Source organism: Gymnoscopelus braueri, assembly GCF_963280865.1.
Source record: "Gymnoscopelus braueri genome assembly, chromosome: 19".
In the NCBI taxonomy this organism is placed as follows: Eukaryota; Metazoa; Chordata; class Actinopteri; order Myctophiformes; family Myctophidae; genus Gymnoscopelus; species Gymnoscopelus braueri.
The window spans coordinates 5,655,154-5,680,861 of NC_137621.1; the positions used below are offsets into that span (position 1 = coordinate 5,655,154).

At 41.4% G+C, this 25,708-nt stretch overlaps 2 protein-coding genes across 2 annotated transcripts in view; both read left to right on the forward strand.

Moving 5' to 3' along the window:
• LOC308074076 (uncharacterized protein) overlaps window positions 1-10,097 on the forward strand; it is a gene marked incomplete at both ends in the record, with an annotated part of 120,638 nt that extends 110,541 nt beyond the window's left edge. The window contains 4 exons of the mRNA XM_080413410.1: window positions 4,562-5,216; window positions 7,071-7,077; window positions 9,394-9,450; window positions 9,905-10,097. Of these exons, the coding sequence (XP_080269536.1) occupies window positions 4,562-5,216; window positions 7,071-7,077; window positions 9,394-9,450; window positions 9,905-10,097 (912 nt within the window). The remainder of the gene's footprint in view (window positions 1-4,561; window positions 5,217-7,070; window positions 7,078-9,393; window positions 9,451-9,904) is intronic.
• Window positions 1-25,708, forward strand: part of LOC308074168 (GTPase IMAP family member 8-like) — a gene marked incomplete at both ends in the record, with an annotated part of 708,175 nt that overhangs the window by 413,973 nt on the left and 268,494 nt on the right. The gene's annotated exons all lie outside the window — the stretch shown is intronic.

A 25,708-nucleotide genomic window follows, 5' to 3' on the forward strand; every position in this document is an offset into this window, starting at 1 on the left:
CAGCGTTTTCTCTCAGTGGATAAACATCTCTCCATCGAACAAATGAACAAATCTTTTGGTGTAGGCTTGCACATGATCCACCTCAATGTGAATCAGGCAGATGTTTTATGATGGTAAGGTTGACATTTTAACTTTCTCTGAAACTAAACTTGATCATACGATAAGGGACTCTGAGATTGAAATTGAAAACTACAAACTCTTCAGAAATGATAGGAGCATTAACACATTAACCGCCAAGGCCGTAGTCCTACGGTCCATTAAATCCAACTGTTAAGCGCCGAGACCGTAGTCCTACGGTCCGCAGTCTTTTCGCGCTAACATTTTCCAGGTGCACCATTTCCGGTTCCGGTTTGATGACCGGAAACAGAATTATTTGGGATCCGGTTTTGACGATCACGCCGGCTCCCATTCTAAAGCGCGCACTGAAACTCAATTCTCTTCCTGTAGTTTTTTCTCCTCGCATATCACTGTTTAACGTAATCCGCTCTAACTACAATCATGGAGCTCCGTTTGACATGCGGTTTTCACTGGGAGATACAGTGAGATGTCGCCGATGTAAACAGACCGTGTACGGCTCAATCTTAAGGATTTTAACAAGATCTTTGGCGACATGAAAAAAACAAAAAAACAACAATAACACGTTGGCACTGGTGAGTACATTATGAGATTAACCTCTGGCGGTCGATGTGTTAATGGGAGAAATGGAGGTGGTGTATGCATGTATGTACATAATGACAATGACTGCATCCTTCGCGAAGACCTGAAGGATGCAGCCATTGAAGCTGTGTGGGTCGAGATCATTTTTAAACATGCCAAACCTGTGCTAGTCGGTACCATATACAGACCTCCTAACCAGACTGATTTCTATGAAAGACTTGAGGAGTGTTTAGCTAAGGTGGAATATGCGGAGATGATACTTCTTGGTGACTTTAACACAGACATGCTCCGTAAGGAAGCGTCAGTGTATAAGTCATTCAAGGGGTTCTGTCATCGGCACTCATTCCACCAGCTGATCACTCAGCCCACAAGGCTGTGTGTTTCCACTCAAACTACCATAGATCTCATTCTAACAACGGACAAGGACAAAATCCTCAATAGTGGTGTTTCTACCTGTGGCATATCTGATCATAACATGATCTTCTGCACCAGAAAGAAACGTAAACCTAAGACCGGTTACCACAAATCAGTCATGATCAGAGACCTCAAAAACTATAAGAGTGAGGACTTAGATCACAGGCTAGAGGAACTGGACTGGTCCGACGTACTAAACAGCACACAGGTAGACGAATCTTGGCTTGGTTTCAAAACCAAATTCATTCAAATTTTGGACAGTGTGGCTCCCATGAAAACCATCAGGGTTAAATCCCGCTCGGTACCATGGATGAATTCGGACATCCTTACTGCCATGAAAGTCAGAAACAAAAAGTGTTCCGAGCTTCATAAAGGTAGGATCAAACTCGCCAAATGTTTTAACAAAGGTCTCGAATCCCACGTAGCTAAACTTGAAAAAGAAAAAAACAAGCTAAGAAACAAGGTTAATGGCATGCTCCTATTAGCAGAAAAAAGCTTCCTCGATGACAAAATTGAGGAAAATCAAAGCAAACCACGAGAGCTTTGGAAGCTATTCAACAACCTACTAGGCTGCAACAAGAAATTGAAAACCAGGTTTACAAACATAAGCCTCAAGGTGAATGACACTCTCATCACATCCAAACATGAAGTGAGTAAAATCCTCAACATATTCTTCACGACCATAACCTCAGATTTGGTTGAAAAACTACCCCCTCACTCTGGGTGCTATGGTGAAGAGTATGTTGACTCATTTTACGAAAAACAGGGTGTACGCAAAGATGTTTTTAAACTCCCCTGTGAAAACAGAAGGTGTTTAAAAAATTTAGTGCTCTTCATCAACACAAAGCCACAGGCCTCGACAACATCCCCGCCAAATTTCTAAAAGACTCAGCCGCCTCCATTGCTCCAATCATTACCCACATAATAAACCTCTCCATCATACAGGGACGGGTCCCTAACGATTTCAAAAAAGCAAGGGTGACCCCTCTGTACAAAAAAGGAAACAAATTAGACCCTGGCAACTACCGCCCTATTTCTATTCTTAGCTCCATCTCGAAAGTCATGGAAAAAATAGTCTATGAACAGGTCGATAAGTATCTTGCCGAGAAAAATCTAATCTACAAATTCCAATCTGGTTTCAGAACAAACCACTCCACTGACACATGCCTTCTCTATTTGAACGACTCTATCAAACAAGGGCAAATATTGCGGCATGGTCATGCTGGACCTCCAGAAGGCCTTTGACACCGTTAATCACCCAATTATGATCAATAAGCTCAAAGCAATAGGTTTTGATGATACGTCAGTGAACTGGATGAGATCCTACCTGGAAGGAAGGGAGCAAGTGGTGGAAGTAAACGGCACCCAGTCCCCCCCCCTCCCTGTGACTTGTGGTGTCCCACAAGGAAGTATACTAGGACCTTTACTGTTCCTGATATATGTGAATGATATGTCATCAGCCTGCGACTGCAAACTGTTCCTGTTCGCAGATGACTCTGCCCTGCTAGTCTCGGACAGGGACAGGCTGCAGGTTGAGAAAACTCTCAGCTTCGAACTCAACAAGATCTGCATCTGGCTCTCTGACAACAAACTTTCATTACACCTGGGTAAAACTGAATCCATCCTCTTTGGGTCCAGTCCTAACTTTAGCAAGGTAGAGAGTTTCACGATCAAAGTGGGTGATGATGTCATCAAAAGAAAGGATGAAATTACCTACCTGGGCTCCATCTTGGAGGCAAACCTCTCTGGTAACAAAAACGCAGAAAAAGTGATCAAAAATGTCAACCAAACAACACGCTATTTGTGGAGGATTGATCGTCTAGTCAGTAAGAATATTTCTGAAGATTCTTGCAGGGCCCCTCATTCAAGGTCATTATGATTATGCATGCTCTTCATGGTATCACAACACCTCCAAGGCCTTAAAAACAAGGCTCCAAACATCCCAAAACAAACTTGTAAGTCTACTTCTTGGCCTCAATCACAAAACCCATCTAACCCCTGCTCATTTTGCTAGGATTGGATGGCTTAGGGTTGAGGACAGAGTACAGCAACTTGCTATGGGCCTGGTCTTCAAGATACACCACAACATTGGGATCCCCCTGTATTTGTCAAAATACTTCCAAAATGTTAATGAAGTCCATGATCATAACACCAGAGGCAGCTCCACAAATCATGTTCAACCCAGATTTGGCTCAACTAAGGGAATTCTCACGCTATTCATCAAAAATGTGGAATGCCTTACCAAAAGGAGTAAAGGAGTGTAAAGCCCTACTCACTTTCAAAACTGCCCTAAAGATACACCTTCAGGAGGCTGCAATTCGAAAATGGCCCCTGTCTAAGTCTTAATCCACCCCCCCTACCCACCCCACCTTAATTTTCCTCTTTTGTATATATATATATTTTTTCTCTCTTCATACCAGTAATCTGAAAGCTGATTGTATGACATTCTGTATAGTAGTGTGTATATCTGTCTGCCTCTTATATTTCATCATGATTTGTGTGCATGGGGTTCTCATCTTAAACAAGCTGCGTGCTTAATGAGAGTTCCAGTTTAGTAGACCTTGTATTGTGAATTTGTACTTCCATGTACTGTTATGTACTGTCAAGTACTATTCTCATGTCTTACTAAATAAACTACATCAATCAATCAATGTATACTTTAGTGCCAGAGGTTTTTTTAAACAGGGCAGCGTTTTGCCAGCGTTTCTTACCGTTTACGCCGATCGTTTTAGAGCTGCAGAAGCCACCACGAGGACCCGGATGTAAACAAAGGGTGTCTGGGCGATGGCCGAGGGTCCCGTCTAACAACTGGAAAAATTACATTTCTAACACAATCCGCCATTGCAGAGTGATCGCCCGTCAAAAATGGCTTGTTTTGACCACTGTAAAAAAGTATGGAGATATGGACCTTTTTCTCAAGATCCTATCATTGGAGCGGACGTCACATCCATCCGTTCCATTTTAAAGGGTCCTAGGATCATTCCTAAGTTGCGTTAGAGCGCCCCTTGTGAAAAAAGAAAATATATATATGTATATATATATATATATATATATATATATATATATATATATATATATATATATATATATATATATTTACCATTTTGGACAAAATATACTATAAAAATAACTTTGATAATGAGGATAGACTCATGGTTTGGAAATGGAGAATTTATTTACAACTGAAGTTACTGCAACTACCGAAGCTTTAAAACAGCAAACACTGCATGAAAAAATCTTACGTTCAAACATAATGTTTTTCTCTTTTTTTCTCTTTTCCCCAGACTTCCTGAACCTCCCTGTGTATAAAGAGGAGGTTTCTGCCTATCAACAGGAGAGTAGCTGCAATCTGGTCCAGGAGGAACCACAACCTCCACAAATTAAAGAGGAACAGGAGGACGGGAGCTCCAGTCTGGTCCAGGAGGGACCAGAACCTCCGCAGATTAGAGTGGAACAGGATCAGCAATTTCAAAGACCAGAAGAGGCTGAGGCTGATGGATCAACGTTGACGTTGCTAGCAGTGACAAGTGAAGATGATGAAATCAGAGTGACAGAGCCTGTAGCCAGCACCTCAACTGCACACGTGAAAACACAAGCTGATGTAGAGAACTGTGCAACATCAAAACCGACTAGTGATGACCAGCTCCTCTCTTCACACTGTTCTGAATCTGACACTGAAGACAGTGACTTTTCACACTGTTCTGAATCTGACACTGAAGACTGTGATGACTGGGAAGAGACCAGGGAAGGCCAGTTGGCTTTAAACAGTGTGAAATCACACAAGACACAATATGTGGATGGACAAAGATTGTCTTTGAGCAACAAGCTGTCCCAGGACCTGAAATCATCAAAACAAGCTCACTCCATAAAGAGTCAGACAGTGAAGGAGTTTGGCAAAATTTCAACTGAAAAACTAAATCTGGAGAGGCACAAAACAACTCATACAGGGGAAAAGCCCTTTGTCTGTAAAGTTTGTGACAAAGGTTTTAGTCAAAAGGAAAATCTAAAATTACACATGAGGGCTCACAAAGAAGGAAAACCATTCACTTGTGCAGTTTGCGGAAAAGTCTTTAATGCAAAGAGTCATCTAAAATCACACATGACTACCCATACGGGAGAAAAAGCCTTTACTTGTAAAGTCTGTGGTAAAGGCCTTATTCACAGGGGTGCGTTGAACGTGCACATGAGGACTCATACAGGGGAAAAGCCCTTTACTTGTAAAGTTTGTGGAAAGGGCTTTATTGACAGGGGTGCGTTGAGCATGCACATGAGGACTCATACAGGGGAAAAGCCCTTTACTTGTAATGTTTGCGGCAAAGGCTTTATTCAAAGGGGTGCATTGGACATGCACGTGAGGACTCATACAGGGGAAAAGCCCTTTACTTGTAAAGTTTGTGGCAAAGGCTTTATTCAAAGGGGTGCGTTGGACATTCACATGAGGACTCATACAGGTGAAAAGCCCTTTCTTTGTTCAGTTTGTGGTACAGGCTTTAATCAAAGTGGTTCCCTTAAACAACACACGATGACACATACAGGAGTAAAACCCTTCACCTGTACAGTTTGTGACAAAGGCTTTGGTTATCCGGGTAATCTGAAGAAACACATGAGGACTCATACGGGAGAAAAACCCTTTGTCTGTAAAGTTTGTGACAAAGGTTTTAGTCAAACGGAAACTCTAAAAGTACACATGAGGATTCACAAAGAAGGAAAACCATTCACTTGTGCAGTTTGCGAAAAAGTATTTTATGCAAAGAGTCATCTAAAATCACACATGACTACCCATACGGGAGAAAGAGCCTTTACTTGTAAAATCTGTGGTAAAGGCCTTATTCACAGGGGTGCGTTGAACGTGCACATGAGGACTCATACGGGGGAAAAGCCCTGTACTTGTAAAGTTTGTGGCAAAGGCTTTATTGACAGGGGTAAATTGAGCGTGCACATGAGGACTCATACAGGGGAAAAGCCGTTTACTTGTAAAGTTTGTGGCAAAGGCTTTATTCAAAGGGGTGCGTTGGACGTGCACATGAGGACTCATACAGGAGAAAAGCCCTTTACTTGTAAAGCTTGTGGCAAAGGCTTTATTCATAGGGGTGCGCTGGACATTCACATGAGGACTCATACAGGTGAAAAGCCCTTTCTTTGTTCAGTTTGTGGTACAGGCTTTAATCATAGTGGTTCCCTTAAACAACACACAATGACACATACAGGAGAAAAACCCTTCACATGTACAGTTTGTGACAAAGGCTTTACTGGCCTGGGTGATCTGAAGAAACACATGAGGACTCATACGGGGGAAAAACCCTTTGTCTGTAAAGTTTGTGACAAAGGTTTTAGTCAAACGGAAACTCTAAAAGTACACATGAGGATTCACAAAGAAGGAAAACCATTCACTTGTGCAGTTTGCGGAAAAGTCTTTTATGCAAAGGGTCATCTAAAATCACACATGACTACCCATACGGGAGAAAGAGCCTTTACTTGTACAATCTGTGGTAAAGGCCTTATTCACAGGGGTGCGTTGAACGTCCACATGAGGACTCATACAGGGGAAATGCCCTTTACTTGTGAAATTTGTGGCAAAGGCCTTATTCACAGGGGTGCGTTGAACCTACACATGAGGACTCATACAGGGGAAAAGCCCTTTACTTGTAAAGTTTGTGGAAAAGGCTTTATACACAACGGTACGTTGAAAGTTCACATGAGGACTCACACAGGGGAAAAGCCCTTTACTTGTAGAGTATGTGAAAAGGGCTTTATTCAAAAAAATGGATTGAACGTACACATGAGGACTCATACAGGGGAAAAGCCCTTTACTTGTAGAGTTTGTGAAAGGGGCTTTATTCAAAAGGGTGCGTTGACTGTACACATGAAGACTCATACAGGGGAAAAGCCCTTTACTTGCAAAGTTTGTGGCAAAGGCTTTATTCAAAGTGGTGACTTGAACGTACACATGAGGACTCATACAGGTGAAAAGCCATGTCTTTGTTCCGTTTGTGGTACAGGCTTTAGGTACAATAGGGATTTAAAAGTACACTTGAGGACTCACAAAGAAGGAAAATCATTTGCTTGTGCAGTTTGCGGAAAAGTCTTTGATGCAAAGAGTTGTCTGAAATCACACATGACTACCCATACGGGAGAAAAGGCCGTATTCACAGAGGTGCGTTGAACGTGCACATGAGCACTCTAACAGGGGAAAAGCCCTTTACTTGTGGAGTTTTTGAAAAGGGCTTTATTCAAGGTAGTGTGTTCAACATACACATGAGGACTCATACAGGGGAAAAGACTGTAAGCCTGTACTGCAATCCGCCATTTCTGGGCTTTGGTCCGCTGAAAACAGGTGGTTTTCAATGCAAAATAAAATGAGTGACGATAGATCATTCCAAAGCTGTGTTAGGTCTGTTCTGGCCCCACAGTGGTGGAATGGACTTCCCACTGATGTCAGGACAGCATAGTCACTGCCCATCTTTCGCCGCAGGTTGAAAACCCACCTCTTCAGGAAACACTACCCTTCCTCTTTGCCTTGCCTACTTGTTGTTAACTAGTTGTACAAACACTTGTTTTATTGTTTTGTGATAATGTAGACAATTGTATTGTCTACATTTATGATGATTCAATCTAATCCAGGATGACAATGACAAGTCCTTGATACTAAAGCAGAGGAATCTTATGTGTTGAAGTGTCTCTGAGAAAGATATTTAACCCCACATTGCTCCCCAGGCTCTGTATTAATGGCACCCACTGTAGTGGCTCATCATAACAATTAGGAGTAGTGTATGTATCAATGTATTAATGAAACTTGCTTTACCTAATAGCTAGGCTGGGTAGATGTATTAATGGCACCCTCATGCTACTAATTGTTTGGATGGGTAAGAGGACATGTCATGTTTTTGCAAATGTAATGTGACAAAGATAGTGGAGTGGGGATCACATTATTATTGATGTTATTGTTATTACCTGTATTATTATTAAATCAAATTACGTACGAAAGCTGAGTGTGTCTTCCATCACTGCCTATAGTCAGTCATGTGATCACCTGTGTCATGCTAGTCCCTGTAAAGGTTTAGTTAAAACTAGCAAATTAATGATAACTATAATTTATTAAATATATTTGCTGATTAACGCTGCACTATGTAACTGTCATTTTCTACCTCGGAGTTGAACCTGGTTTCCTGCACAAGTGTTGAATTTAGTATTTTACCATTCTGAAAGTAAACTAGATGACTCTGTTAATGACTCTGAAATTGATATGGTTGGATTTTCAGTCATCAAGAAAGATATGAGATAGGTATGGAAGAGGGGTGTGTATCTATGTGAGATCCAACATTAACTGTCATGTACTCACAGACATAGTTTACATAACAACAACTCCACTGAATCTATTTAGATAAATATAATTTGTGTGCCATCTAATTGGTGCCATCTACAGACCCCCAGACCAAAATGTATTTCTTTACTTAATTTAGGAGTATGTGACAGACATAGGCAGCTCGGAATTAATCTTTGGACAGTTCAGAAACACGCCTACCAGTGACATCATTGTTAAGCATGTTTTATTTTTATTTTTCAATCAAGATTAGTTTTTTAATGCCAGAACATTGGCTTCTATTATATTATGATAACTTTCCAGGAATAGAAAGCCTGCAGTTCCTATTAGCTTGCATTCCCCATTGATGATGTCACTGGTAGGCAAGTTCTTAAACTGCCCACAGCCCTCCTCTGAGACACAGACCAAGTAGACAAAAATGGTTCTATATTATCATGAGCATTAATTAGGGCCTATCATATGAACTTTTTCTTTTTTAAAGATCTTTTGGGGGCTTTTATCCCTTTATTGATACAGTGGAGATAGACAGGAAACAGGGACAAAGAGACAGGGAGTAACACGCAGCAATGGTCGTCGGGATCGGGATTCGAACCAGGCTGCATTAGAGCCATATGTGTTAAGTGCTTGGACCGCTAGGCCAGTGGGTGCCCCATGACGTCATCCTTTGAGTAAAAAGAAAGAAAGAAAAAGAAAAGAAGGAAATGTGAGTACTGTAAAGGACCCCAAAGGGTCTATTGATAAGGTATCTTATTTTGAAGGACTCTGTAAGCTTTCCTTTCATCAGGTTCCGTTTTCTTTATGGTTATGCTTTTATTTTGAAGCCATGGAAGGAAGCGAATGTGACATATAAAGGGTGACTTACCTGGCGCGAATTCAGACGGAAGGAAAAGACAACAATGATGTTGCTCTGACATAAGGTTCAATGATTTACGGCTCATTTAGCACCCAGCTAGAACGGGAACAAGGTAATGTGTTTATTGTGTTCTCATGATTCTGTGTAGTTACTTTGGATGTGTTCATATTAACAGAGAGAAGGTGTTTGAAACTATTGCTGTCATGTAAACATTAAGGTTTGAATGAATGGCTGTAATGTGATGGTAATGATGGATTTCTGGGTTTTCATATTGGGATGCCAAAGGTTATATTGTTGTGTCAGTAGACATTTGATGGTAATGCATTTGCACATGTATGGTAGGCTAACTGAGGCATGTGTTTGTGTGTGTTGTATCGTCCCATTTTGTATGTTATGTTTATATGACCTCATTTTTATGGTTTATGTTGTAAGAGCTAATTTTATGTCATTTATCTGTCCTATAGTTCTTACGGTGTCTGTCCAGAAAATAAGGTGTTTCTACCACTGAAGGAAAGGAAAACAACTTTATGTTCAAACAAGGTCTAAGGCTGAGCATAAATAAAAACTTCTGGAAACATCAGTACGCTTCACCATTCTCTGGCTTGGGTTCGCTACAGTAAGAACTTGACCCGCAACGATCCATATGATTGTTGCCAAAGGACGGGCTACGACAGGGGGTCTCCACGGCGTGCCTGCTGCAGCTTCGACGGAGGGTCTCTACACACGGCGTGCTTGCTGCAGCTACAACAGAGGGTCTTCATGAAGTGCCTGCTGCTGATCCTATTACGTCGCTGCATGCCAGCTCCCCGTGGATCCATCAAACGGCACATGTTCTCTCATGTAGGTGCCTAACCTGCATCTGCAATTCGGGCAGCGGTCACATGGACTCGGGGCAATGGTCAAGTACAGTCCTATTCACCGATATTGATGCAAGTCAAGACTGTGAGTATTATTGTTGGTATACAGTCAACGGTCTTGATAGTAAGGTGAGCAACGGATGTTGCTTGAACTGAACTGTGAACAATACTCATCTGCTCACCTATAAGAAAAGAAAAAAGAAAAACAAATACAAAAAAAGAACTGTTCTTAAACTCTCAGGCGCACGCACGCGCGCACACATGCACACACACACAGGCACATTTATTTTTGGATTTTGCATTTCAAGAACTTTAAGAAGTGGGTTCATTGTGGTATTTACACGGACATTTATAGTTTTGAGTGTCTGTGGTTCTTCTATCTCTATACATTTTTACTGAGGTTGATATTTCATGTTTATTTTGTTTTTTGAAAAGGGTCAAATATAACTGCCAATATATGTGATTGTAACTGTTAAGAGGTTCTCAAAAACTTAAAGGTTTGAAAATCGATATTTCAGTTGACAATGTCAAAGTCAAGTAACAGGAAGGATTTGAGGGAGCAGAAGAATGGAGTCACACAAGAAGCTCAAGAATTACAGAGTAACCTCCAAACAGTGGAAAACGTGCCTGAAAGGCTACGTCCTAACGAAACGACTGAAGCTAAACAACAAGGAAATCCTACAGAAAAGATACGTGCACCTCAGTATGAGGAGGCCAAGAAAAGGGAGAAAATGCTGCTATCCCTGTATGAACAATGGAAGCCCATCATACGCAAGGCAAGAGAGAAACTGAAGACATACATGCCAGAAAGTCGGCTCTTTGCTCTCATTGATGAACTAAAATGTTGTCAGGAAAACATATTGAAGACATATACTGAAATTCGAGATCTCACCACACCTTCTACTGATATAAGAAGAAGAGTTGATACGTGTGAATCGGTGACTAAAGAAATACTCACTATTGCCTATGGCAGAACAATAGATGATGAAGGAGATTTTGATAATGAAACGGAAAAATGCCGCCTTCATGAACTGCTTCACCGTGACTATGCAAAGTCTATCTATGGATCCTCCGCGTCCTGGACAAGTCACTGCAGGTCTGACCACAACTCCATAACTTTGTTGATGGCAGCCAAGCGTGCGGATGCGGCAGCCGAGCTGGCAGCGAAGGAAGTCCATTATGAAATTCTGCTAGAGGAAGAAAGACAAAAGAAATCTATACAGGAGTTGGAGGAACAACATAGGAAAGCCTTAGGATCACAAAGGTGTGAGTTGGAGCTGTTACAGGCAGGAAAAGAACTGCGAGTTGCTCAGGCCAAGCTGAACGCCTATGATAAGGAGATGGGACGTGAAACTGCTGGCTACACTAACAATGATAGGAACAAGGAAGCCAAGAGTGTGCCTAAAGCTGCAGTCTCTCTATCCCATGCTGCAACAGCCCCTCACACAGACGTGTCCTCTCTCACTCAGGTCCTACAAGACAGTATAGCCTTGAATAGGCTCCCTGTTCCTGAGCCATTCATCTTCAATGGGGATCCAATACAATTCATTGAATGGAAAGCCATTTTCACCTCACTCATTGATCAAAGGGCAATCAATCCAGCTGAAAAACTCTACTATCTGAAGAAATATGTTGCTGGTCCAGCACGCCAGGCTCTAGATGGCACCTTCTACCGAAATGACGACGTAGCCTACCAAGACGCCTGGAACAAGTTAAATAATCGCTTTGGCCAGCCATTTGCCATTCAGAGAGCATTCAGAGAGCGGCTCACCAAGTGGCCAAGAATTCAATCGAAGGATGCAGAAGGTCTTAGAAACTTCTCAGATTTTCTGAACGCATGTCAAGATGCCATGCCACACGTCAAGGGTCTCGACATATTAAATGACTGTGAGGAGAATCAGAAACTCATTCTTAAACTACCAGACTGGATAGCTTCACGTTGGAACCGAGAAGTCACACAAAGCCTGAACAAGAATCAAGAATTCCCCACATTCAAGGACTTTGCACAATTCATATCAACTGAGGCTGAGATTGCTTGCAATCCCATTACTTCATTTCATGCCCTTCACTTATTAGACTTAAGTACGGAGGGGAGAAATCTTAAAGACGCAAACCGAAACAAAGCCACTGTTTTCACCACTCATACAGTTACAGACGAGAACCAAAGATGCGACCAAAGGCAGGCCAAGACTCCATGTACTCTTTGTCAAGATAATGGGCACCAGCTTCATGAGTGTTCCAAATTCATAGAAATGCTGTTGACTGAGAGAAGGAATTACGTAAAGGAAAAGAAACTGTGCTTTGGATGCCTAAAACCTGGCCACAGAGCAAAAGAGTGTCGCCATCGTCAGTTCTGTGACACCTGCCAAAGAAAGCACCCTACAGCCCTCCATGATGATAACTATGGAAAGGAAAGGTCATCATCAGAAACAGTGACATGTCAATCTGCTGCTGCTACATCACTCAGTGTGGCACGCGAAGGCTCATCCAACACATCGATGATGATACCAGTCTGGGTGTCATCCAAACGGAATCCAACTGCTGAGAAACTTGTCTATGCTGTACTTGATACTCAAAGCGATACTACATTTATTAACCAGGAAGTGAGCGACAGTCTTAATGCTATCAAGCATCCAGTAAAGCTGAAGTTAACGACTATGAGTAGAAAAGACACAGTGCTCACAAGTGAGAGTGTTTCTGGCCTTCGTGTAAGGGGATACAGTTCTGTCACTCAAATCGATCTTCCAGTTGCCTACACGAAAGACTGCATACCGGTCAACCGCACTCACATCCCCACCTGTGAGACGGCTAAACAATGGAGACATCTTGCTGATATAGCAAATGAAATCGAGCAACTAATGGATTGTGACATTGGCCTTCTGATAGGATACAACTGCTCCAGAGCTTTGGCACCAAGGCAAGTCATCCTAGGAGGAGATACGGAGCCCTATGCTATACGGACAGATTTAGGATGGAGTATTGTGGGGCGCTCATCACAAGGTCATGATTTGCTGAACACAAATAGTCTGTGTCACAGGGTCACAGTTAAAGAACTGCCCCTGACAACTCCTACTGATGCAATGCGCACTCTAGAATCTGACAACAAAGGCTCAACCATGATCTGCCGCAATCACCTCAAAAGGAAATTGCCACTGGATGAAAGATGTAAGGAGCATCATGGTGGGAGTGAAGGTGGGAGATACACCATTCCCCGTCACAGTGCTCGTCACGTGAAGTGGCCAGATTGCAACAGAGTCCCAGATGGAAATGATGTCGTGCTTTCCAAGCTGCGGAAATGCCCGAAAGAAAAGGAGAAAGCAGAGCAACCATTGGATGAGAAGCTACTCAGCAATCTGCTCCCTCCGTATAGCTCCTCATCTTACATGGTTTCTAAAGGTTTTTCACTGATGACATAAGCTATTGTATTTATATGGTGATGGTTATTATTTGGTTAGAATCATTCGTGCCTAATGTTTAACTGTATACTTTGTTACATTATTTACTCATGATTGGTGGGAGTGTAAAGGACCCCAAAGGGTCTATTGATAAGGTATCTTATTTTGAAGGACTCTGTAAGCTTTCCTTTCATCAGGTTCCGTTTTCTTTATGGTTATGCTTTTATTTTGAAGCCATGGAAGGAAGCGAATGTGACATATAAAGGGTGACTTACCTGGCGCGAATTCAGACGGAAGGAAAAGACAACAATGATGTTGCTCTGACATAAGGTTCAATGATTTACGGCTCATTTAGCACCCAGCTAGAACGGGAACAAGGTAATGTGTTTATTGTGTTCTCATGATTCTGTGTAGTTACTTTGGATGTGTTCATATTAACAGAGAGAAGGTGTTTGAAACTATTGCTGTCATGTAAACATTAAGGTTTGAATGAATGGCTGTAATGTGATGGTAATGATGGATTTCTGGGTTTTCATATTGGGATGCCAAAGGTTATATTGTTGTGTCAGTAGACATTTGATGGTAATGCATTTGCACATGTATGGTAGGCTAACTGAGGCATGTGTTTGTGTGTGTTGTATCGTCCCATTTTGTATGTTATGTTTATATGACCTCATTTTTATGGTTTATGTTGTAAGAGCTAATTTTATGTCATTTATCTGTCCTATAGTTCTTACGGTGTCTGTCCAGAAAATAAGGTGTTTCTACCACTGAAGGAAAGGAAAACAACTTTATGTTCAAACAAGGTCTAAGGCTGAGCATAAATAAAAACTTCTGGAAACATCAGTACGCTTCACCATTCTCTGGCTTGGGTTCGCTACAAGTACTGAGGACTAAAACGTGCTTGGATCAGCTGGTCAAATTAAAGTATTGAGAAGAACAGTGTAGCTAAGCACTATGGTAACAGTGGGAGCTCATATAAAGTTGATGCTGCTTTAACTCAGACAAAACGATCAGGAAAAGCTGGTCAGTGACCCAAGTTGTGGGCCGTTCACACTGAGCACTATAACTAATATATATTTATATATATAAAGAATGAGTTTTAATAATTGTTCTTAGTTAAGTGGATGGCAGAGTTCACACCAACTATTAAAAAAATACAATGGTGAACGATATAGTTATAGTTATCGTTATAGTTATAATGCGGGATGTGAGCGGAAATCTAAAAGGGTTTCACCCCCACCAAAAGAATGCACACACACACTCTGGCACAACGCACTGGCCCTCATTTATCAACAGTGCGTATAAACCGGCGTACAGTATATTTTTCCATATATTCGGCCGTACGCCAAAGTCGAAGTCACATTTATCAACGAATCCTACACAGCCGATCCGCGCGTACATTTGGTCCCAGCCTTGATAAATGTCACGGCTGAAACCGAGCGTCATTTAAATAAGACGCCCTTAAATATTCTGGAAACACCCCGATTTTACGACATGAACAACCGAAAAGAAAGAGTTTCGCCGGCTCGCCTCGCCTCGCTGCCTGTCAAGACACACACACACACACACACACACACACACACACACACACACACACACACACACACGCCCAACTGTGTCTTTCATGTAAACCGTAGCGGTACAATCTTTGTCACGTAGGCTTGTAGCCTACATGAATGACATATTATGATACCAATCACATCGCCATGAATGGAATACGTTTGCATATCAATTTATTTACCCCATACCGAGCAGTGCGCATTCAAGTTACACTAAAATAAAGCAGTCACACTCGGGCAGGCTGCAGTGATTCCGTGCCGCCACGTTAATAAGAGATTGGAGTGTCAGGTTTATATCCTTAACCCAGCCAGGTTGTAGTCTTCATAACTCTCTATGACATAACTCCATAACATAGGACAAGCTACTGTAAGTTTGTACACCTCACTGTCCATGAAAAGATGTTCGGGAGTCCCGAAGCGCTCATATATTTTGATAATAGCAGATCTACAAGCTCACAACGTGTCGCGATGCGACCCGTTGTGAGCTTGCAGATCTGCTATTTTAAAATAGCCAATGCAGCCAGATCTGCAAGCTTAACCGAATGACTGTTAAAGCAGTTTGTTTAAATTACTTTATAAAATGTTATATTTTCACATGGATTATTTATTAGTGTAGATATACATTTAGGAGTGGATTATGTGTCCAGATGCCTGTTAGACAGTCAGACAATGCTGCTCCGCAGGTCTACAATGGAATAAACGGGCGCAGCCAAAGTCAACAACTGCTCTCTACCAGACGTGAGATTTCAGCGTACGGTAGGATGAATCCAACGTCAGGATATATTGATAAATGCCGAAAGGTGCAGTGATCTCGCCGTACGCCCATTATTTGGTCTGCACCGCATTGATAAATGAGGGCACACTGTATCTGTTAAAATGCCCACAAGACCATATTATTCACTCAAACAGCCTTAAGCATGATGCAAGCACAGCAAACGTTTACATGCAAAACTCCAGAGACAAGCCAACTCCCCCACGTGAAACCAACTACCTGCCTACACATACGTCATGTCCTAGTTTGAGCGAATAGGGGAAGAGGATCAACGTCACGTGATTCCTTGTTTGACCCGACAAGAACTCGGATGTGTCTCAACTAATATGATTATTGGCAGAATCGCGAAAAGTTTAAAATATTTGGTGGTCCCGTTTTCATTTTTCACAATATCGGTGGTTGTTGCATTTATGGTGAAGTATTGTAGTGCAGGTAGGCCTACTGGGAAATCAAACTTTTTTTTAAAATTCAGGCTGTATCGTAGTATGGCACTGAGTGGCTTGAGGGGTTCAATCTCTGTTTGCTCAACTAGAAATTAGAAAGAGTAGCTTACAACACGCGTTGTCTTTATTATTTTATACTGAGATAAAGAAAAGAGCAATATCCTGTAGTAACAGAAACCCGCAATCGAGTTCGCTGACTTGCATGGGATACTTTCTTGACTTCCACAACTGGCTTCTGCTGTCTACGGACGTCCAAAGTATTTAGCAGACAAACATATATGTTGTGACCATTTAGACTGTGACTACATCCAAAAGAAAACAAGAGAAAAGAAACCAAAGCACCTTTCCCTAAAACTCCGAATGATAGTCATGTGTAAATGTAATGTAATGTAAAACCATCCATGAAAGGCTTTGTATTGAACCGACTGCTGTCCAGTGGTGTAAAGTAACTAAGTACATTTACTCAAGTACTGTACTTAAGTACAATTTTAAGGTATTTGTGCTTTGCATTTACAATTTCCAATACTTTTACTGCTACTCCACTACATCTCGAAGGCAAATATTGTACTTTTACTCCACTATAATTATTTGAAAACTTTAGTTACTAGTTACTTTGTAGATTTTGATTATTATTACAACACATACATTAACCACTTCAGCCCTATATGCATTTCGGCCATTTGAAAATAGCCGATCTACAAGCGTCACAACGCGTTGTGAGCTTGTAGATCTGCTATTTTATAATATTTGTATACATTTGAAAACTTGTGAAATGGGACATTCTGCATAATGAGTACTTTAACTTCTGGTACTTTAAGTACATTTTGATACCATTACTTTTGTACTTTTTACGCGAATACATTTTGAATGACCGGCGGTAGTAGGAGACACAAAGGAGACTCTTTGTGTCTCCTACCGGAACCGCTGCCGGTCATCAAATTATTGGCTTAGGAATGAGACAAAAACTAAAAAATATCCATGAATTCAAGTCTCCATCGTGACTAATCCATAGAAAAAAAGTCATTTTGGGGGTGAACTATCCCTTTAAGGGAACGTTGCCTGGGTTGTTTAATGCGCATGCGTCAAGCACGTTGACTCCGACAGGAAACGGAAGCAGGATGTGTGGTTGTTTCACACAATAGAAAAATAACACGCGGTGAGCAACATAGATCCTGGTGAAAATAAACGTCTCAATAACTTTATGAAGTAAAGGAGGTAAAATGCGTCAGATGGAGTCTGTACGGCTGAAGATAAATGAACACATGACGTCGGTGGGAGAGGAGATAGTGTGTGTTCTGGAGAAACACACAACAACAACAACACACGTTAGTGTGAGAGTGTGTGTGTTGGAGCGCCTCAGTGCGGCTGCAGAGTTCATGTTCAACCTCTTCCAGAGAGAGATAGAGACTCTAGACACTCTGCTGGAGAAACAAAACAAACTGCTGGACGTGATGCTACAGCCACACATCACACTACACAGAGCAGGTTGGTTTAACATGATGCTACAGCCACACATCACACTACACAGAGCAGGTTGGTTTAACATGATGCTACAGCCACACATCACACTACACAGAGCAGGTTGGTTTAACATGATGCTACAGCCACACATCACACTACACAGAGCAGGTTGGTTTAAACTACCTTTAATACCAGTTATTAGTGGCTTATGTACTACTAGCTAAGTTACTAGACCATTTAGTGGTTTAGCTACTACTAGACAAGCTACTAGGCTAGAAGCTCAGCCACTTAATAAGTACTTATATGGTATATACCAGTGGTTTTCACAGTGGGTCCTCACCAGGGGTCCTTGAGGGGGTTCCAGGGGGTCCGCAGCCAAATAGTTAGGAACCAAATTGACCGTATGTGTCTGTAACTCGGAGAGCGTGCAAATGGAACCAAATGGACCCGATTTGTAATCTCTCAGAGTTAAATTAACACTGATGATACGACAGTCAATCAAATGGGGGTCCGTGGCCCTAATGCATATCAAACTGGGGGTCCTTGACATTAAAATTGTTGAGAATCACTGCTATTGTGTGAGGGTCCCTGGCATATCTTTTCAGATGGGGGTATTAATTGTCACATAAATTGTGATTAATGATTTAATTGTGTTTTTGTCGTTGAACACCAGAGCATATGAATAAAAAGTTCATTTCTATATGGCTGTTAGGCTTTGAAGTTGCACAGGGCAGATATGGAAAATAACCCATATACAAAGACATGTCTGACATATTTAATAACTTTATACTTTTAATAAAACATTAATTGTGGAAATAGCCGATCTACAAGCTCACAACGAGTCCCATTGTGGTGCGTTGTGAGCTTGTAGATATGCTATTTCCACTATTTTTGAAAATATATGAAAATGTTTCAACATGGAAACGATTATGCAAACATAATTGCAATTATCTCAAATAATAGTGATTAGGCGATTATGTAATAATTGTGACAGGCCTACTAGTCAGTGGTGGAAATGGCCTGGATTCGCTTTGGGAACCCTACTGGTCACACGCGCGTGCATGTGTGACCCGCGCGTAGGGATGGAGCTCGTAAATTTTTATTGATAATGAGCACCTTATCGAACCGAGCTTTTATCGAGCCCACTATCGATCTTTTTCTATTATTAAGAAAAAAGACGTGAGACGAAAAATTCTGAACAGAACCGGTATCTTTTTTTATTGGCCAGTTGTGACAGTGAGTTTGTGGCTGACCACTATCTAAAATTAAACATGACAAAAGTTAAAAATATGTTTGCCTATCATTAAAACAACCATTCATATAATGTGCAATAAGTGTTAAATGGCTTTATATTATGAATAGTACTGTAATAATTACTATAAAATCTCCATGTCTCTTCAACTCTTTATAAACAAAAAAATGCATATTTATTTTTTCTATCATTTTTTCTTTGTTTTAACCAAAATATATCACTCTCACTACATTTTACTCGGGCCTTCAAATACAGTACTTTTCTAACAAGTGACCTTTTTACTTTTGGAAAATAATATTGAAGAAACGGTTAATGTGTGTACTGTCACTTTAAAAGCGCAATTTATACTTCATCGTACGACCGTGTCGCGCACCAAACATAGCCGATCTCCAAGCTCACACTGCGTCTGTTCGCACCACTTTGTGAGCTTGTAGATCTGCCATTTTCGGCAACGATGGACTGAGAGGACGGACACGCTCAAGCAACACTAGTTATTCATTCACAGGGAGATCCCAAACGGATTATTATCAATTGGATTATTAAAATTGTCAACGGAGACTTGCTACCTTGGGTAGAAGAGGACGAGTGAAACTTTTGAGAGTTTCACTCGTTAACGCCATTGTTTCACCGCTGCACCGCACATGTAAACACAACAACGACGCAACCACCCGAGTGTACAAATGGAACCAAATGAACGCTTACAGTCCCCTTAAAATAGTGATGTAGTGAGCCAATAAAATTCCTCTTCCTTGTTTCCCCGGGCAGCGCTGTTTGGCACAACTTGCAGCTATCAATACACTTTTAGACCGACATGTTTGTGCCAGCGTGGGTGATTAGATTTATTTCTTGATCGCCTCTTGTTTTGATAGTTTAGACATGACGTCATGGGCCGCTGCACTCGATAACAGGCTCGAGAAGCCCAAAGCTTATCGAAACCCGGGTCTCGATATATTCATGCCCGGGTATATAATGGACCCGGTTTTCGAGCTCCATCCCTACCCGCGTGCGTGCCACGCCATTTCCACCACTGCTACTAGTAATCACCAGCGCTTTTAGACGTACCAGTCCCACGCGGTTCCGCTCTTCAGTCCAGGTGTTGTTCATGATTGAGAAGATCATTGCAATCCAAGTCGGCCACACCACCCATGACCAAAAATGATGTCATTTTGTATTTTAAAACACGATGTCAGACGCCAGACGACTAAACGTGGGATCTAGGGACCCTCAGGGTTCCTTGAGCTCCAAATGGACCCTTTAAAGGTCTGTAACTCTGAGAGTGTACAAATAGAACCAAATGGACCCCACTCTCAAGAGTTACGGGGGTCCTTGAACATTTGAGAACCACTGATGTAAAGTATGCCTCTTGACTTCTGTTTGACTATTTAGCTTTGTAACAAAATAAAAGCTTATCTTAGAAAAAGAAAGGTAGCCCATTCTTCAAACAACCATATCTTCTGTTTGGCCAGGTTGTACAAAATATTTGGTCAATTTAATGTGCAGAAGAGCTCTCACCTCGAACAGCTGTCTTGTACTTTGCAGTGTTGATATGGGCTTGCAGGTCTAAAGATAAGAACCTTAACACATAAGTGCCAGCTTTGCTGACAATAAACTCTGCTTCTCATTGGTCACGACCAAGATGAAAACACTGATACTTAATTACCTTTTCTGCGTTTCGGTGAAGCAGCATTTGCGTTGGCGGTGCATTTGTGTGTTTTATACCAGTGGTTCGCAACCTGTTTTCCTTGGATCCCCCCTTACATCTGACAAAGCTGAGACCCCACATGTACATGCACGTGTAACGCCCGGGATTCAAACCTGGCAAATTTGTGTTACAGTAGGGTTGTATGCCGTCAATTATGTAAATGACTTAGTAAAGGTCCAGGTTCTAAAAGAGATATCATGTCATGCGGCCCACTCAAATGCCCACTTGCCAGATCAGGATACAAATACATTCATCATAATTAAGCATTATTTAGATTTTCTAAAAATGACTTAAAGTGGGTGGTATGATGCAGATATTTTGCATAATGTATTTCGAAGAAAATGTGTGTGCGGAGACTGTATGTATTTTTTCCCCCTGTGTTTCACATGCATGAGTGGACCATCACTACTGCATTCTTTAACATGAGCGTGAAAGTGAAGCGACGTCTGTGCGCTTACGCTTGCACGTCTGGTGCATGTGGGACTAAAATTCTACCACTGCCAGTGTATGTGATGTAATTGAAGACTTTATTATGAGTTGCTGATGCTACCTTTTTCGCTTTTTCCTTTCTGTGTAAAGAGGTTTCCCCTGAACATGAGGAGGAGAGGAGCCCCAGTCTGGTCCAGGAGGAACCACAACCTCCACAACATGAGGAGAGGAGCCCCAGTCTGGTCCAGGAGGAACCACAACCTCCACAGATTAAAGAGGAACAGGAGGAAGAGACTGGTGTGTCAACATGGACATCACTACATAAGAACATGAGGTGCATCACTCTCTCAGGTAAAAAACAACAACAAAGTAGATCACGTTACATTGTTTCCCCGGATTTCCCCCTATTACAGTTAAACTCTAGCTAGTAATTCAGCAGGCTGAAAGCAGGTGAACACTTACTCTTTATTATTTAGATCTGAGACCTCAACCTTGGTGAAAGGCAAGATCCTAACTCAGGGGTTGACACTAACATTTGCCCGACTGCCCGTGGCAAGTAAATAAAAATCGCCGGCAAGTGGAGTTTGCTTTCAGGTTGCCCGACAGGCAAGTGCATTTTGTCTTCATAAAATATTATAGGCTATTTATGAAGAACAATTCTACCTTTTTACAACTAGCAGTTGCGCTCATTCTGTTTTTTCAAAGTGACTGTTGCCACTCTGCGGCTATCGATTGGATTTCACATGAATTTGTTCTACAAGCGCAAATTTCATCTATCATTTTATAATGGAAAATTAACTTTTCGGGCATGTGGGCATGACCTTTTTGGCAAGTAGAACATGACCTGTACTTGCCCAACGAGCAAGTGCCTCTGAGACCTTAGAGTCAGCCCCTGCTAACTATTGAAGAACTGAGGGAAAAAGACAGCCCAGATTGAACTTCCAACCTGAGGCCTTTTATTTAAGCTAATTGTATTTGAATTATATGAATTGCTTTGGTGAAACTTTGAAATGTGTGCTACCAAGAAAACACTGTAACTAGCTTATGACACAGACCCATAGCTGTTTTGCATCATAAATGTAAAAATAAATAAATAAGGGTATGTGACCTATTTTCAATAAGGATATTATTTTGTTCATAGTAAAACAAACAAAATGAAAACACACTTGAAGTGAACATTATATGAAATGCCACTTTGCTTACACATTGACTATTAATGCAGGTTTATCACATGTATCAGTAGCAATTTAGTAGAACTGTAATATGCGCAAACTAAATTCTCAATCAGTGCAGTTAAGCAAAGTCCAGTTCTATATACCATGTTATGCAGCATCACACTTAACAATGCAATCAGAAAGCAAGGTCATTTCTCTTATAGCAGTCAACAGAGAAAAAACAAAATCAACATACTCATCTTGCAGTGAAATTATATTAAGTGTCAGTGTGCTTTCAGCAGAGACCAACAGAGGTTTATACTTGTGGGAATTACTATGCACTTGCTTGGCATGAGACAATGTATTGCGGCAGCATTTCAAGAGCAGGCATTGCATTATGCTCTAGATCGCCTCGTTGTGGCCTCTTTAGCTTGGTAGCTCCCTACATCTTGCAGGTCTAAAGATAAGAACCTTAACACATAAGTGCCAGCTTTGCAGACAATACACTCTGCTTCTCATTGGTCACCACAAAATGTAAAAAAAAAAAAGGAAAATGATTTTAAGTAAAGTATACATGATTAGAACATGCTTAACCATTCGACAATTAAGGTCTAATATTTCTAAAATTACTACAAAACCTGTTTATCCAGTTGTTTTGGGGCATAAACAAGAAGTTGAAGGATAAAAATAAGTCTGATAATGATGTACCATGCATGTTCACATCAAGTATACTTAACATTACTTAGGACCGTTTTTCTAATATAGATATATTTTTTTACATTTTGGACAAAATAGCCAATTTTACATCGAAGCGCCCAGATGTCCATAGTGCCCACCTATCATGTACCCCATGCAGGATATATGACCAACAAAACATCGTTTTAATTAAACTTTTGAATTTAAAAGAGTACCGTTACCCTTTAGCCTGAAATATGTTGTTATTTTTTTAATCAAATCAAGCAGTCAGAAGGAGAAAAAAGGTACCATAGGTGGCTTTTATTTATTTTGATATGTATTTATGTATTTTATGCCTAATCAGCAGTTGACCAAAATTGTATAATATGTACTTTTTAACTAATTATTCGTCTGTATTGTCTTTATTGTTAGATAGAACATGCCTAAAACAACCTAAAATCTAAATTATAAGGTCATTGCTAATTAAGTGCAATAATCCGATTAATCATTTAAATAATCGCCCAATTAATCGATTATGGAATTAATCGTTAGTTGCAGCCGTAATACACTGTTGCAGTCAGTGTGTGTTCCACAGGCTAATAGCCCCGCCCGCCTCGCATGTCTCTCACCCCCCCCCCCCCCCACCTCATTCCCTCAGCTGGCAGCTGACAAGTGTGTATCACTGCTCGGTCGTCTGCGCTGCTGAATGCAAGTCACTCGTTAATTCATTTGCTCCAGGTGTGTAAGCTCAATGGCCCTCATTTATCAACAGAGCGTAAACCGGCTTAAATGTTTCCATATATTCGGCCGTACACCAACGTCGAAGTCACATTTATCAACGAATCCTATACAGCCAATCCTAGCGTACATTGGGTCAGAGCCTTGATAAATGTCACGGCTGAAACCGAGCGTCATTTAAATAACATGCCCTTAAATATTCTCGAAACGCCCTTATTTTACGACATGGAGAACCAGAATACGGCCAAATAAAGCATGGAAAGCCAATAAGAAAGAGTTTCGCCGGCTCGCCTCGCCTCACTGCCTGTCAAGTCACACACACACACACACACTCACACACACACACACACACACACACACACACGCACACACGCACCTACTTGAAGCCCAACTGCATAACGGTACAATCTTTGTCAGTGAAGTAGGCTAGTAGCTTACATGAATGACAGATTATGATACCACATCGCCATGAATGGAATATGTTTGTATATAATGTATTTAACCCATACCGAGCAGTGCGCGTTCGAGTTACACTAAAATAAAGTAGTCAAGGCTATTCCCAATTCCCAGTGAGACTCGGACCGTAGGGCGGACGAGTCCCCATGCCGCGCCACATTAATGAGAGATAGCCTGGAGAGAACATTAAAGGATGAAGGCTGGTGTGTGTTGGACCGTGGGTTAAATGTCTGATCTCCCGGTGGCCATGGAAATATAACAGCAGTGCCACTGCGCTGGTCTAAACTCCCGAAAATGCACTCGCAGAAGCTCTCACATATTTTTAAAATAGCAGATCTACAAGCTCACAACGCGTCGCGATGCGACCCGTTGTGAGCTTGTAGATCTTCTATTTTCAAATAGCCAATGCAGCCAGATCTGCAAGCTTAACTGAATGACTGTTAAAGCAGTTTGTTTAAATTAGTTTATAAAATGTTATATTTTCACAGGGATTACGTGTTAGTGTAGATATACATTTTGAAGTGGATTATGTGTCCAGATGCATGTCAGACAGTCAGACAATGCTATTCCGCAGGTCTAGAATGGAATAAACGTGCGCAGCCAACCTCAACAACTGGTCTCGACCAGACGTGAGATCTCAGCGTACGGTAGGCTGAAACCAACGTCAGGATATATTGATAAATGCCGAAAGTTGCGGTGATCTCGCCGTACGCCCATTATTTGGTCTGCACCGCGTTGATAAATGAGGGCCAAGGTGTGTAAGCTTAGAACCGCATTAAAGTGGGCATTGGGCAAAAGCAGTGCCTCCGCGACCGTTTAGGTTAAAAAGATAGCAGTAGTGCAGCGCTGTTTGGCAATATTTGATGCTACAGAGCATGCTAATGAGTGCTAAGTGCAAACAACAAATGTATGCTATAGAACGGATGTCACTGGTTACGATTTGGAATAGAAACGAGTGACGACCCTCATCTATCATCAGGCAACAGTTTCAAGTGATATTTTGGTGAAACATTCAAGTGAAACATTTTTGACTGGTCAGATGTAAATTAATGTGGATGCTGTTGTGATTACACGCGCGCGCGCACTCAGACACACACACACACACACACACACACACACACACACACACAGAGTGTGTAGGACAGTTGGTTCATGGTTAAACATTCAACAATAAGGTCTAATATTTCTACAATTTCTACAAAACAGTCATTTTGGGGCATAAACAATAAGTTGAAGGATAAAATTAAGTCTGATTATGATACACCGTGAATGTTCACATCATGTATACTTTAGTGCCAGAGGTTTTTTAAAACAGGGCAGCGTTTTGCCAGCGTTTCTTACCGTTTACGGTGATCGTTATAGAGCTGCAGAAGCCACCACGAGGACCCGGATGTAAACAAAGGGTGTCTGGGCGATGGCCGAGGGTCCCGTCTAACGACTGGAAAAATTACATTTCTACAGCGATCCGCCATTGCAGAGTGATCGCCCGTCAAAAATGGCTTGTTTTGACCACTGTAAAAAAGTATGAAGATATGGACCTTTTTCTCAAGATCCTCCATCCGTTCCA